The following is a 14,393-nucleotide window of genomic DNA, read 5'->3' as shown; positions in this document are numbered from 1 at the left end:
TTCATATTCTTCATTCCAACTTCCCACGCGTGGCAAGGTCGCTGTGATTATTTTGTCCCATTTTACGCATGCAAACACTAGGCTAGACCAAGCAGTGGGGCTGCGGGGGGAACCGCGGGGGGTGGGGCGTGGAGGCTAATCGGCTCTTGGGGGCGGGGCGGGGCGAGGCGGGGCGAGGCGGGGCGGGGCGCCCGGCTGCTCGCAGGTGCGTAGGTCCGCGGGGGAATCCTTCGCTCCACCTGGGCGCGGCGAGGAAATCGCACCATGTTTGGGCAGCTACGTCAGAGGGGGCGGGCCCGCGGCTGTCCCTGGGAGCCGCCAGATCCGCCCCTTTTCCCCACCGAGAGTCTGTGGCTACTGGACTGTGGGAGGCGACAGAAAAGTTCAGGGCGGATTGATAAAAGGCGGCGCGTCTGGAGAGGTGGAGCCTGGAGGTGACCAGAGCCGGGGCGACACGCCCGCCCACCCCCCCAGTAGAAGTGGTTCAGCCCGAGGACTTTTCATTCATAAAAAGAAAAGACTCCGCGAGGAGCGAGTGAGTCAGAACCGAAGCCGCCGACGCGGACCCCACAGAGCCGCCAACCCAGGGCATGTTCCGAGACTACGGGGAACCCGGACCGAGCTCCGGCGCCGGCGGTGCGTACGGCGGCCCGACGCAGCCCCCGGCCACAGGCCAGCAGGTGAGAGGAACCAGACACCTGGAATCCACAGGTGGACAGCGCCGAGGAGAGCGCGGGCCGCTCCGGCACACTCGGGGACTGGGACCGGGAACCGGGGGAGGGACCAGGTCTCGAGCCGTGGCAGCGGGTTCTGCCCACTCTCCGCTTGGTCCAAAGGCACTTTCTGCCCCACAGCCCAGCAGAGCGCGCACGGCGGGAGGAATACATCTCTGCGAGCATCTGCCCAAGCGCACGTCCCCCTCCCCCTCTGTCCGTTGTCTCTCTGTCCCTCCGTCTCTGTTACCTCCTCTCCGTCCTCCTGTTCACCGTTAATTTCTTTGTCCCATCTGCTTCGGAAGGGGACCCCCTTGGTCCGGGATTAGTCCCAGCCCCGACCGGATCAGAGAGGGTCCGATCCATCTCGGACGACATTTCTGAGGTCCGGAGTCTGAGCCGCGGCCGAGAGGTCCCCACGCACTGGCTCCCCCAGCCGGCTTGCCCGGACAGACTGGGAATCCTGAGCAGTCTGTCTGTGGTCGTCCGTGTGCCTGCCTGTTTGTTTGTCCCTCTCCACCCCATCACCAAGTTCTCATCCCCGTCCAGCCGCAGTGGAGCTGGTGGGCTCCGGGAGACTGGCTCTTGACCCCTTTACGGGTTGGGGCGGGTGGAGACCGCGAGGTGCCAGGACATGCGCGGGGTCATGCAACCGGCAACTCCCGCGCCCCCGACTCTCGACATCAAACGGCGCCCGCTGCCGGTTGGGGGGACCCGGGAGGCTGCAGGTGCCCATTTCCTGTCGAGGGGCGATGAGCACGTGTCTCTAGGGGTGGAAAGGAGCGGCGTCCGTTCCGCCGAGTCACGGCGGCCGAGTCACGGTGGGTGACTCACCCCGGGCGCCCCTCCCTTCCTGGCCCGGAGCGGCCCGGGCCCTGACAACGTCGGGAGCAGGAGATGCCGCCGGCGGTACGTAGGCCGGGAACTAGGGTCATTGGGCCACCGGGCCCGCAGCGCTGAGCCGGGGACACTGCTGTCTAGACTTGCCTGGGCTTGAGGGAACTTCCCGGACGGCTGGGCGCCCACACCCAGGGCCCAGCCCCAGGGCTTGAACTCAGTTCTCCTCCGGAAGACTGAGTCCGTATCTCAACCCATTCCTCACATTTCTGGCTGAAAGAATCATGGCAGCGCATATTGTGTAGTCTTGCATTGTGTTGGGCACTTTCCACCTCATTTTTTACCTTGTCTCACAGAACCTAAGACCCCATTGATTTTAAAACCCGTTATTTTGTGCCACTATTTTTTTTTTTTAATTTGTCAATTAAACTGTGATCTCAGAGCTACTGAAGGGTACTTCTTGGCATCAGGGAATTGATCTTAACCTATGACAATATTAAAAACAAGGAAATGGAGGCATATTGAGGATAAATAATTTACCCTGACAGCCAGTAAATGGCTGAGCTAAGATCAGAACTGGGCTAGCTTGAACCCAGAGCAGTGGCTCTTGCCTACCATGGCCCCGTATGTTGGGTACCTGCCACTTGCCAGGCTCTGTCGCACACACATTCTCTTACCTGATTCTCATCGTCACCCTTGAAGTTGTGCTAAGTTGCTCAGTTGTGTCTGACTTTTTGCAACCCCATGGACTGTAGCCCGCCAGGCTCCTCTGTCCATGGGATTTCCCAGGCAAGAATGCTGGAGCAGGTTGCCGTTTCCTTCCCCAGGGAATCTTCCTGGGGCTGTCATTATCTTCCTTGTGCAGATGGGACTCAGGCAGGGTGCAGGAGCTGGTAAGACCCTGACCACCTGGGCCCAAACCTCACTTCCCACTTATTGACTGTCTATCTAGGGACAACCGTTTTCCTGTCTGAAAATGAAGATTTGTTGTTGTTTAGTCACTAAGTCGTGTCCAACTCTTTGCAACCCCATGGACTGCAGCCCACCAGACTCCTCTGTCCATGGGATTCTCCAGGCAAGAATACTGGAGTGGGTTACCATTTTCTCCACTGAGTGATATCTTCCTGACCCAGGGATCAAACCTGCATCTCCTGCATTGGCATCAGAAATGTAGTCAGACTCTTTATCGCTGAGTCACCAGGGAAGCCCTTAAAATGAAGATACTGTTGTGCAAATTATAAGGAGTCAGTATTTTTTAAAGTGTCTGGGACAGCACCTGGAATTCATACTTTATTACTGGAAGCCCCTCAATCCACACAGACCTTATCCTTGGTCCTCCATGTCTTATCCCTCAGAAGTTCCACCTTGTGCCAAGCATCAACACTGTGAGTGGCAACCAGGAGCTCCAGTGGATGGTTCAGCCTCACTTCCTGGGACCCAGCAGCTACCCCAGGCCCCTGGCCTATCCCCCGTACAGTCCCCCACAGCCCCGGCCAGGAGTCATCCGGGCCCTGGGCCCAACTCCAGGGGTGCGTCGCCGGCCCTGTGAACAGGTAAGAAGCAGAGGTGCTCACGAAGGTTCTTGAGTCCACAGGGGTGCTGAGGTGCAGAAAATAAACTCTTGTCCAGAAGCAGAACACAGGCTGAGAAGGGGTGTGGGGAGAACAGGCTCACTGATTACTATTGGCCAAGACAGAAAGTTATGAGAGCCCCTGGGGAGACCCAGAGGGCAATGTGGTCACTTCTGGATCCGGGAAGACTTCCTGGAGGTGGAGGCATATTAGCCTAGAAGGATGGGTAGGATTTGCATAGGGAGAAAGATGATGGAAAAGACATTCCAGGTAGAGGGGATGGCAGGAGCAGGAAAGGAGGCAGAGGTGAGAACATGTAAGGTGTGTATGTGGAAAGCTGTGTGGGCAGGAGCGGAGCTCCACCTGACGACAGGTGTGGAGAGGGTGGGCTTAGGCTGGCTGTGTTGCCGAGGTGAAAACAGAAAGGGTTTCCTTCAGCTACTCTGAGTCTCAATTTCTCTAACTCGTTTAATCCTCACAAAAACCCTCTTGGGAATGAACTCTGGCTTTCCCCCATTTTACAGCTAAGGAGATGAAGGCACAGAGAGATAGTCACTTGCCCAAGGTCACACAAGGAGTGAGTAATGAGACAGGACTGTCCAATTCTAAAGTCAGATCATACCCACCAAGCCACAGTGTCTCACCAGGAGGTAAGAGGAGGCTTGAAGTTGAAAGAGCTGGGAACACTTGCCTTCCAAACCAGGGTTTTTGGCTGCTCACTGCTAGTAGTAAAGTCCTTGCCCAAATAAATGCTTAAGAGCTGGAGGGTCTTTAAGGTACTGGTTCCTCTTTGCTCTCCCTGGAGCATTTCAGTATCTGAGACTGTAGTGGGTGAGGGCTGCCCCTTAATGAGTTTGCTCTGACAGCAGGGTAGAGGATGGAAAGGACAGTTAGAATCCTGAGAAAGATGTGCGATTAGTCAGGGGTGGCTTTTCCAGAAAAAGAATGGCTGGCTTTTGTGACCAGATGGAAGGAGACCATGGTGTAAGCCCCAGAGGCAGGCTCCTGGACTTCCTTCAGCCACGTTTCTTTGATCCTGGGTACTCCTAGACGGGCTATGAATGGGCTCCTTTTTGGGAGAGGTGGTGTTCATCAGCTGGCCCCTTTCTCAGTGTTAAATAGACTGCATGGATTTTTTTTTTAAGATTTATTTATTTTTTGGCTGTGGTGGGTCTTTGTTGCTGCTCTCAAGCTTTCTCTAGCTGCAGCAAGCAGGGGCTACTCTTCTTTGTGGTGTGCAGGTTTCTCATTGTGTTGGCTTCTCTTGTTGCGGAGCACAGACTCTAGAGCTCTGGCTCAGTAGTTGTGGTACACAGGCTCAGTCGCTCTGCAGCATGTGGGATCTTCCTGGACCAGGGGTCAAACCAGTGTCCCCAGCACTGCAAAGCAGACTGTTAACCACATGGATTTTCATTTCTGCTCTGGAACCACAAACAAGTTATTCATCTTCCCTGGCCTTTGGCTCCTTACAAGAGAAGCTGGGTTAAGGATCCATATAAAGCACTTAGCTGGCACACAGTAGGTTCCCAATAAAAGCTACATAGAAGCTCTCATTAGCGCCTCTTAGTGCTTACAGCCCCTGGGGAAGAGGAGGTTTGGTTATCAACTGACTGAAAAGAATGAGGTTCCTTTGAAAAAGAGTGGCTGCAATGGCCACTTACAGCTGTGGAATCAAAGACTTCCAGGAAGGGTGGTGGTGGCCTGAGGGATCTCAGTTGAGTCCTGGGAGAGGAGGGTTAGGATTTATAGAGGGACAGGGAGGAATCATAGGAAGCAAAAGAGGGAGCGAGGAAAAAAAAAAAAAAAGAGGGAGCGAGGAAGAAATTTGACTAATCCAAGCTTACTAAATACGGAACGGGTCAGGGTGGGGAGGTCCCCAGAGTGCAGTGTGAAGGCGCCCCTGCGCTGCCATGCCCTCTGCCAGGGTCCTACCACTGGGTCAGCAGCACAGAGTCCACCTCACTGCTCTCTCTAACCCTCCTTCCCCCAGATCAGCCCCGAGGAGGAGGAACGCCGTCGAGTGAGGCGAGAGAGGAACAAGCTAGCTGCGGCCAAGTGCAGGAACCGGAGGAAAGAACTGACCGACTTCCTGCAGGCGGTGAGCACCAGCGAGTGCAGAGGTTGGCCTGGTCCCGGCCCACCCAACCTCAGAGAGCCCCCAGTTCCCAAGGGCCGCAGGGGGCACCATTAGATACATCCCCTCCCCCAAGCTCCCCGTAGGAGCGACACTGCGACGAGGAAAAAGTGGTTAAAAATTACTTGCAGCGTGTCTCGCTCTGAACATAGCAGAGCTGAAGCAGGCCTGACAATATCTTTCAAAGGTGCCCCCGAGCCTGATGGGAATCGTGCCCATATTCTCCTATGGGCTCATGGGAGTTGTAGTCCAGACTTGATGGAGACTCTTTACTCCCCCCAGCATCCCCTCCCCCTCGCCCCAACCTGCCAATCACTACCACAGCGGGAGGCTCTGCGACATTCAGCTCTTTTCTTGACTCCTTTCCTTATCGTCCACAGGAGACCGACAAACTGGAGGATGAGAAATCTGGACTGCAGCGAGAGATTGAGGAGCTGCAGAAGCAGAAGGAGCGCCTGGAGCTGGTGCTCGAAGCCCACCGCCCCATCTGCAAAATCCCAGAAGGGGCCAAGGAGAGCGAAACCAGCGGCACAGGCGGTGCCAGCGGCAGCAGCAGCCCGCCAGGCCCCTCCCGCCCTGTGCCATGTATCTCCCTTTCCCCAGGGCCTGTACTTGAACCCGAAGCATTGCACACTCCCACGCTCATGACCACACCCTCCCTGACTCCTTTCACCCCCAGTCTGGTCTTCACCTACCCCAGCACGCCAGAGCCCTGTGCCTCAGCTCATCGCAAGAGCAGCAGCAGCAGTGGGGACCCCTCTTCTGATCCCCTGGGCTCCCCAACCCTCCTGGCCTTATGAGGCACTCCAGCTCCTGCTCCCTGTGGGTGCCACCCTAACCAGTATTTCCCTGCTCATTAGTCCAGCTGGCCTGGATCATATCCCATGTCCAACCCCAGCAGATTCTTCTCCATCCCTCCAGACGAGACTGAGCATATTTTGCTTCCTAGTAGAGCCAAAGCTGCCCACTGGTTCTCCAGAGCTGGCCTCTCTAGCACAATTTGCACTAAATCAGAGACAAAATAGTTCCCACTGTTGGAGGGAATTCCGGGCAGCTCCCAAGGGACTGTGTAGATTCTCAGAGGTCCTCTGGAGCCCTAATCCCCTGCAGATCACCCGTATGGTCTTCATCACCTCTTCCTGTGATCCACCCAACCCTACCCCTGACAGAAGATGATACTCGACCAGCCTAGAACACTAACTCACCCAGCCACACTGCGAGCAGCACCAGGTTACTGAACCAGGACACTCTGCCAGCGCCTCCTAAAAGGAACGGCTCAGGAGAGTGCCAGAGCTGACCTGCGGCCCCCAGCTCTGAGAAGACTTTAGCTCCAAGCCTCCACAGCGTGGGCAGCTGCTATTTATTTTCCTAAAGAGAGTATTTTTATACAAACCTGCCAAAATGGAATAAAAGGCTTGAAGCTCTAGCCTGCTCTCATTGGACCCAGAGGCTAAAGGGAGACCATTTGGAACCAGAAGCCTCAGGCTCCCATTTCAGCTCCACCAACTCACTACCTGACCTTGGACAAACTGATATTTCTGGACCTCGATTTTCTTATCTGACAAATGAGGCTACATCTGTTCTGCCTCATCTCCAGGACTGAGAGGAGGAAGAGAAGTGCTGTGAGGTGCCAAGCCAAGAGGATTATCCTCCTCCCGGTGGGGGACCCACAGTGCTCCCGCCTGTGCCACCGGAGGGCGCTGTTAGGCCCCTTCCAGCCTCTCGGGAGGCGGCTGAGTGGGTTTTAGGCCCCCAGCACCTGCTTCCTGCTCCATTGTCTTGGACAGGAAGGAGCCGGGAAGGGAACTGGAGCCACTTCTGGGGCCGGATCACGGCCTGTCCTGGGGCCTGATGGGGGGAGCCAATGGCTCACCACTGTCCCACATCCAGCCCCAGGACTGAAGTAATGAGGGAGTCAGCCACCTTAGTTCTACAGTCCCTCCAGATGGAAATGGTACCCCCAATGGTCCCCGCCCTCGTCCCAACGCCGGCGAGTTCCAAACAGACGCGCCCGAGCCATGGGCTCTGCTTCCGCCTCAGTTTATTAGCCTCCACCCAGCCCCCAATAAGTCCCTCCAGTCCAGCCTCCAGTCCCCCTACTGCCCCGCCAGCGAGAGCCAGGGGCCTTCCTCAGTGTTAGGGTTTCTAAGTCCATTCCATCGGCCCTTCGTGCGCGGCCGGGGCGGCGTCTGGGTCCCCAGGTTCACCGCAGTCTCGTCGCTTGAGGAGCAATCCGGGCGGGCATCGGCGGGAAGCTGTGCCCTCAGTCATCTGGGGAGCAGGCCAGGGGCAACTGATCGGGGCTGCCCACGCTCCCGGTACTGGAGCTTCCATCGCCCAGGTCACGAGGACCGCAGGGGGGCAAGGCCAGCTCGGGTGTCGGCCCAGCGCCAGAGCCCCCCGAGCCGCCGGAGCCGCCTCGGGGACCCCACTCTTCGCCCAGCGCCAGACAGAGCTCCTTGAGCGCCAGGTTCTCCCGCAGCAGCTCCTCCTGGCGGCCTTCCAGCTCGGCTAGCTTCTGCCAACAACCGCCCAGATCCTCGCGCACTGCTCGGGATGCTTGGGTCCCGAAGAGCTGCCACTGGCGCGCGGCGCGCCGCCCGCGCTGGCGCTCCGAGTCCAGGAAGCAGCAGAGGTCGCGCAGCTCGCGGTTCTCGGCCTGTAGGCGTCGGTTGAGCTGCTTGAGCTCGCGGATCTCGCCCAGGTGACCCTGTAGCTGCCGATTCACCTCCTGCATGAGGCGGCCGCGCTGCACCAGAGCCGCCAGGCGCGCCGCCTCCTCCCGCCGCAGGCGCCGCACCAGCTCCTCCTTGCCCAGAGCCGCCATCTCTTCATCCGTCAGCTCCTCCAGGCCGCCCGTCTCGGCCTCCATGGCTGCCTAAGCCTCTGGAGCATCGCCTGCCCGCCGCCGCGGCCCAGGAGCCCCACGACGAGCTCCTCGCCGCTGGGGTTCAGGCACCCGCTCAGTGGACAAGCTGTGGCGGAGCTAGAGTAGGATGCAGCAGCCGCGCGGGGGTGGGCACGCGGCGGGGCGCGCGCCGGGGCGGGGCCCCAAGACGTCAAGGACGAACAGCCAATCCGGGCTAGCGCCCTCGGAAAGGGGCGGGGTCTAGGCTCCCAGAATGAAGCCCTTCCCCGCCCACTTCGGACCGCGGAGTCCCTGCGCTCGCTGACTTTGGGTATCCGCGTCCCCGACCTCGGTGCCAGACAGCCCCAAAATAGGCCCTTCGTACCTTCCAATTCCAAACCGCCTCAAGCTCGAGCCCAGGCCTCTCGGCTCCCTCTGAGAACCAAGATTCGTGTCGACCCCCGACTCTTGCGCCCACCCTCTGACAAAATCCAGACGGATCGCCTTTCCATCCTTCCTAGATTTGCTCAAACTGTAGAGTCTCGACTCACTGAGCATCGCTTTCAGTCCTTGGAAACCTAAGTCCAAACGTCCTGGCTCACATCATCAGCCTCTCACACACCGTTTCCTGTCCGGTGGGAGGGGCATACAACGGATTTGTTTGTTCACTAAACTTTTATTGTGTGTAAGAGTTATGCAGAAATAAACTTGAGTCATATCCTTATACTGTCCTTAAAGAGGTCTTGATCTGGCCGAGGCGACAAGCTGCGATGAAGAAGAAGCAAATGGAGGAAGATCACATTTTGCGGGACTGCCCCCACCCACAAAGTGCGTGCTAAGTCGCCTCAGCCGTGTCCGACTCTTTGCGACTCTATGGACTGTAGCCTGGCAGGCTCCTCTGTCCATGGGGTTCTCGAGGCAAGAATACTGGAGTGGGTTGCCATGCCCTCCTTTAGGGGAGCCTCCCGACCCAGGGCTGGAACCCACATCTCTTATGTCTCCTGCATTGGCAGGCGGGCTCTACGGCCATCTGGGAAGCTTTCCCCAAAGAGGTGCTACCTGAGGGACCCTGAAAGATGTATAGGACTTTGGCGAGTAATGAGAGAGCTATTTGAGGAAGAGAGACTAGCACGATGAAAGTCTGGGGACTGAAAGAGCCTCCATGCTTTAGGAACAGCGAGAGTAAACTGGTTTTTCATGTTTGTTTTGGAAAGGCAGTGCTTAGAGAAAGTGGTAAGAGAGGAAGGCAGGCAACAAAGGTAGTCAGAAGCTAGATTCTTAAGGGCTTTAAATACTAAGCTGGAGCATTTACACAGGCCAGTAAGGATTTAAGCAGGGGAGTAACATTTTTGAAAATACATTTTTTAAAAAGGTTGATTGGGCTGCTCTGTGTGGAATGGACCATAGGGAGGGGATGTAGGCAGAAAGATTACTGAGAACAATGTGTCAGTGGGTAAGGAGAGCTATGCAGTGGGGGTGGAGAGGACAAAACAGATACTAGGAATATTCAGGAGGCAAATCAAGGACTCTCAGCAAGGGCCCTTGAAGACGGGCCAGACAATTTTTTTTGCATAAAAAAGATTCAGGATAGAGCCCTGTTGTTGTTTAGTCGCTCAGTCGTGTCCTACTCTTTAGCGACCCCAAGGACTGCCCAGGCAAGAATACTGGAGTGGGTCGCTATTTCCTTCTCCAGGAGTTCTTCCCGATCCAGTGGTTGAACTCGGCATCTCCTGTATTGGCGGGTGGATTCTTTACCGCTCAGCCACCAGGGACTCCCATAGAGCCCTGTGGAGCTCCTACGTTCAGGATACAGGTCAAAGTACTGGGGCTCCCCGCAAAAGAGCAGAGAATAACCAGGAGGATATGAGGGTGAAGGTTGCCGGGATAGGGGCAACTAGCCAGAGGCCTTGGCTCTGGATGCCCTCCTGCAAACTCGGCCGGCATGAGGGTGGGCTGGGCTGGGCTGGGCTGGGCTGGGAACTGAGGATCCCGAGATTCCCCCTCCCGCTGGGAGGAGGGGCTAGCCAACCGCGTCGGCCTCAGCCTCTTTCTTCTCGGCCCCGGCCCCGACTCGCTCTGTCCCGGAAGTGGTCCTTTTCTGGCTCCGGGTGCCGGGAGACGAATGTCGGTGCTCCCGGAAGTGGCCCGGCGGCGGCGCGCCGGGCCCGGGCAGTGCTCGCTCCTGCTGGGGCGCTGCGGTAGCGCCCGGGTCCGGGCATCGCCATGACCAGCGAGCTGGACATCTTCGTGGGGAACACGACCCTCATCGACGAGGACGTGTATCGCCTTTGGCTGGACGGTTATTCGGGTCTGTGGGGGGCGGAATGGGGGAGCCGGTCTGGCGGAGCGGTTGTTTTGGATGGGAGAGAGGGCAGAACCAGGACTAGGCATCCTATAGGGCAGTGGGCAGAGGCCTGGGAGTATGAAATGCCTGGGGCTTGGGGCTGAAATCCCTGTAGAACCTCTAGGGTCGGCGGGACGGGGCCTGATGCCAGCGCTCGCTTCCCAGTGAGCGACGCGGTGGCCCTGAGGGTGCGCTCGGGAATTCTGGAGCAGACCGGCGCCACAGCAGCGGTGCTGCAGAGCGACACCATGGACCACTACCGGACTTTCCACATGCTCGAGCGCCTGCTCCACGCGCCGCCCAAGCTGCTTCACCAGCTCATTTTTCAGATCCCGCCCTCTCGACAGGCGCTGCTCATCGAGAGGTGCTCACCTGGCGGGTGGTGGGGACGCCAACCAGTCTGTCCATGTACCCATTTTGCAGGCTGACGATGGGGCCCGGGGACGGACGGGACTTACCCAAGCCGGGAGAAAGTTGAGAGCGGAAGGGGCCAAATCCAGGTCCTGCCAGCTCTCCTCTCCCCTCTTTTTATGGGAAGTCAGTAGTGTCCCCAACTCCCCACAGGTATTATGCCTTTGATGAAGCCTTCGTGCGGGAGGTGCTGGGCAAAAAACTGTCCAAGGGCACCAAGAAAGACCTGGATGATATCAGCACCAAAACAGGCATCACCCTCAAGAGCTGCCGGAGACAGGTGGGCACTGCACCCGTCTGCAGCCCAGCCCTTTGCACCATCCCTTTGCTTCCTGCCTCAACTCCAGCCCATTCCAGCACCTCTGTGGCAGTGCTTTCATTTCCACTCTCTCTTTTAGCTCCTTCCAAGCTGTCCCCTACTCTTGAGCCAGAGTGACCTCTTAGAAGCCTATGTTTTTACCTTAGCTTTCTTCTGCTTATGAACTTTGAATGGCTCCCATTCTTTCCTATAGCAGCCGCATTCCTTGGTCTTGACCTTCAGACGCTCCTATCATCCTGTCCCTGCCCCCCTCTCTAGACTCCCCAGCCCCTGGCTTTCTTTTGCTCATCTGCCCCTACCTGTATTATTTTTACAGGTTATTATTTTAGGATATATCTACCTCTTGAAATCTAAGGCATGGTTGGGGATTGATTGAGGGGGGTGGTCATATACCACCTTCTCCAAAAGCCTTGCCAGTGGTGCCGGGAAGAAGTAACCCTTCTACTGGGCCTTTGGCATTTTCCTCTGTGACTCCTGTGAGCTCCCCAAGATGGCTTAGTATTTGCTCTTTTTTGAGTTCCTGGGACCTAGCCAGGAAGGTCAGTTTCAGCACAAACTAGTGAAGAACTAGAGAGCATGATGCTAAAATCGCGGAGAATTTGTTGATAAGAGTGAGTAAACATTTATCCAAGGCAAGATGGCAGAAGCTGGTGAACATTTGGGGGATTGATAAGAGATATTAATAATGAATAGGGCTTCCCAAGTGACACATTGGTAAAGAATCCACCTGCCAATGCAGGAGATAATAGTTTGTTGAAGGAATAGCAAATGCTTCATCGGTGTCTGGTGACTGGATAGGTGGGAAAGTGACTGTGGGTAAACCCAACAGTTTATTGGGTGAGCAACCTCTGACCAGTCCTTCCTCCTCCTCTAACTGCCCTGCAGTTTGACAACTTTAAGCGCGTCTTCAAGGTGGTGGAGGAAATGCGGGGCTCCCTGGTGGATAACATCCAGCAGCACTTCCTCCTGTCCGACCGGCTGGCCAGGTGAGGGGCCAGGTGAGGAGCCAACTGTCTCCCCCTCCTGCACACTCCTTCCTTGTGCCCTGAGGCTGACCCTTATTTTCTGCCCCAACCCGCATGACCTGCTTACTGTACGGGGGCAATGGTTATGCCTCTCTTGGGTTGTACTTTGGTTCAGACTGGCCTGGGTTTGAATCCCAGCCTGGCCATTCACCAGCTAGACTGTTGTGAGGTGCCATGGGTAAAGCCCATGATGGCACAATCCCTGGGGCTTAGTAAGTACTCAGGAAATGGTCACTGTTACCCTGTGGTCTCCCACTGTGTCCCTTAGGAGATCCGGGCTTAAACCTTCTCTTTGCCCAGAGGAGGAGGCCCAGAGAGACGTGACTTGAAACACATCACACAGTGAGTTAGGGTAGAGAGAGGCCAGAACACGGTGGTCCCGCCAATGTTGTAGCTGGGAACTGCTTGCTAAGAAGCAGTTTCAAGCCCTGATGGATGCCCCCTCTCCTCACCCCGCAGGGACTATGCAGCCATCGTCTTCTTTGCCAACAATCGCTTTGAAACAGGGAAGAAAAAACTGCAGTATCTGAGCTTTGGGGACTTTGCTTTCTGTGCTGAGCTCATGATCCAGAACTGGACCCTCGGAGCCGTCGGTGAGGCCCCCACTGACCCAGGTGCAGGCCCCCGTTCCCAGCAGCCTTTCTTCTTCAGGGCCCCTGCCCAGCCGCTTCTGCTCATGGCCCAGCGCCCCCACACATAGCTTGTCTGCAAACAAGGGACCCACAGCGTCTCTCTGGCTTGGGGCCAGTCCCTCCAGCTCTCTCACACCCAGCATGCTCTTTTGTCTTGTGGGGTGCCATGAGGTGGTGGGGGGAAGGCTCAGGTTATCACAGGAGGTATTTTTTATCTCCCACCTCCATTCCTTTCATGGGCCTCACTCAGACTCCCAGGTGGATGACATGGACATGGACTTAGACAAGGAGTTTCTCCAGGACTTGAAGGAGCTCAAGGTGCTTGTGGCTGACAAGGACCTTCTAGACCTGCACAAGAGGTGACCCGAGGGGTCTGTGGGGCAGGGCCTGAAGTGGGCGCCCAGGCAGCGCGGGCCTTGACCCTGTCCTCCTTCAGCCTGGTGTGCACTGCCCTCCGGGGGAAGCTTGGTGTCTTTTCGGAGATGGAAGCCAACTTCAAGGTCTGTGGCCCAGTCCAGCCTCTGTAACTGGGGCATCTTCAGCCTCCAGAGCCCTGTCCCCCCCAGCAGCTCTGCTATTGGCCTCAGGAGGCACTGCTGTTCCCTCTGCCTGTCCCTGGGGGGAGCCAGCTCTTAAACGCTGGGGAATTACTTGATTGAGGGAGGTGGATAGATGTGGTCTCAGCCCCCAGCCTCTCGGGCAGAAGGCAGAACGCTCAGGCTCCCTGCCCCACAGAACCTGTCCCGGGGGCTGGTGAATGTGGCCGCCAAGCTGACCCACAATAAGGATGTCAGAGACCTGTTTGTAGACCTCGTGGAGAAGGTGAGTGGTCCTGCTGGCTGCCCTCTGACCCCATCCTGGCCTGTCCCTGGGCTGTGCCAGTGCTAGATGTTACCTTGGACCCACAGTTCGTGGAACCCTGCCGCTCCGACCACTGGCCATTGAATGATGTGCGGCTCTTCCTGAATCAGTATTCGGCTTCCGTCCACTCCCTGGATGGCTTCCGGTGAGACACCTCAGGCCTCCTTATCCTGCTGGCCTCCTGCTGGGGCCCAGCCCTCCTGCAGACTCTGAGTTCCCCGTTCTTTGGCCCTGGGGTTGGAAGTCACTGTTGACCAGAGTCTCCGCTCCATTGCTGAGAAACTGACCTGATCTTGACAAGTTCCTTTCTCTCTGTGTGCCTCAGTTCCTTCAGACATAAGCTGGGGGGTGACAGCAGTAAGGCTTAGAGGAATCCTGTGAGGATTAAACAAGTGAAGGTGTAGAGAGCACGTGGAGCAGGGTCATGGGGATCCAGTCAACATCAGCCAACCCATTACTGTTATCATTGCAGGCACCAGGCGCTCTGGGACCGCTACATGGGCACCCTCCGTGGCTGCCTCCTGCGCCTCTATCATGACTGAGGCCCCTCCCCCCGCCCTGGCCACACTGACAATAAAGTTGCCATGACTTTGGAGGAGGCTGTGAGTGGGTACACACACGGGTCCGCACATGGAAGTGTGTGCCCGTTGCACACGTACGTCTCTTTTTGAGTGTCACGGTGTATGAGGATGTATGTG

The 14,393-nt window shown here is 56.9% G+C and overlaps 3 protein-coding genes across 5 annotated transcripts; 2 read left to right on the top strand and 1 right to left on the bottom strand.

The window, feature by feature from the left end:
• The first annotated feature begins 498 nt into the window (after positions 1-498).
• Positions 499-7,230, top strand: FOSL1 (FOS like 1, AP-1 transcription factor subunit). The gene is made up of 4 exons (XM_065937772.1): positions 499-680; positions 2,906-3,103; positions 5,112-5,219; positions 5,636-7,230. Exons 1-4 carry the CDS (start codon positions 591-593, stop codon positions 6,053-6,055), a joined length of 816 nt encoding a protein of 271 aa, XP_065793844.1. The 5' UTR covers positions 499-590; the 3' UTR covers positions 6,056-7,230.
• Positions 7,231-7,518: 288 nt separating this feature from the next.
• CCDC85B (coiled-coil domain containing 85B) lies at positions 7,519-9,620 on the bottom strand. The gene has a single exon (XM_065937774.1). The coding sequence runs from the start codon at positions 8,125-8,127 to the stop codon at positions 7,519-7,521; it is 609 nt and encodes a 202-aa protein (XP_065793846.1). The 5' UTR covers positions 8,128-9,620.
• A 563-nt stretch (positions 9,621-10,183) lies between these two features.
• FIBP (FGF1 intracellular binding protein) lies at positions 10,184-14,288 on the top strand. Of its 3 annotated transcripts, none has more exons than XM_065937770.1 (10): positions 10,184-10,402; positions 10,613-10,811; positions 11,012-11,138; positions 12,063-12,163; positions 12,662-12,816; positions 13,085-13,193; positions 13,271-13,334; positions 13,570-13,656; positions 13,743-13,840; positions 14,168-14,288. In XM_065937770.1, exons 1-10 carry the CDS (start codon positions 10,327-10,329, stop codon positions 14,235-14,237), a joined length of 1,086 nt encoding a protein of 361 aa, XP_065793842.1. In that variant the 5' UTR covers positions 10,184-10,326; the 3' UTR covers positions 14,238-14,288. The 3 variants fall into 3 exon arrangements, with proteins under 3 accessions (XP_065793842.1, XP_065793841.1, XP_065793843.1); XM_065937769.1 differs by having other exon boundaries at positions 10,194-10,411; XM_065937771.1 differs by having other exon boundaries at positions 10,197-10,411; positions 12,662-12,795.
• Positions 14,289-14,393: the final 105 nt, after the last annotated feature.

This window comes from Muntiacus reevesi, chromosome 5 (genome assembly GCF_963930625.1).
Source record: "Muntiacus reevesi chromosome 5, mMunRee1.1, whole genome shotgun sequence".
NCBI classification, from domain to species: domain Eukaryota; kingdom Metazoa; phylum Chordata; class Mammalia; order Artiodactyla; family Cervidae; genus Muntiacus; species Muntiacus reevesi.
This window is presented reverse-complemented; position numbering and strand designations above follow the sequence as displayed.

Bases quoted from the DNA above. Each gene is read 5' to 3' on its own strand.
- FOSL1 (XM_065937772.1), top strand. From the start codon at position 591: ATGTTCCGAGACTACGGGGAACCCGGACCGAGCTCCGGCGCCGGCGGT. The intron at 681-2,905 runs GTGAGAGGAACC...CTTATCCCTCAG, and splicing joins CCCCGGCCACAGGCCAGCAG to AAGTTCCACCTTGTGCCAAG. The intron at 3,104-5,111 runs GTAAGAAGCAGA...TCCTTCCCCCAG, and splicing joins GTCGCCGGCCCTGTGAACAG to ATCAGCCCCGAGGAGGAGGA.
- CCDC85B (XM_065937774.1), bottom strand. From the start codon at position 8,127: ATGGAGGCCGAGACGGGCGGCCTGGAGGAGCTGACGGATGAAGAGATG.
- FIBP (XM_065937769.1), top strand. From the start codon at position 10,327: ATGACCAGCGAGCTGGACATCTTCGTGGGGAACACGACCCTCATCGAC. The intron at 10,412-10,612 runs GTCTGTGGGGGG...CTCGCTTCCCAG, and splicing joins TTGGCTGGACGGTTATTCGG to TGAGCGACGCGGTGGCCCTG. The intron at 13,657-13,742 runs GTGAGTGGTCCT...TTGGACCCACAG, and splicing joins TTGTAGACCTCGTGGAGAAG to TTCGTGGAACCCTGCCGCTC.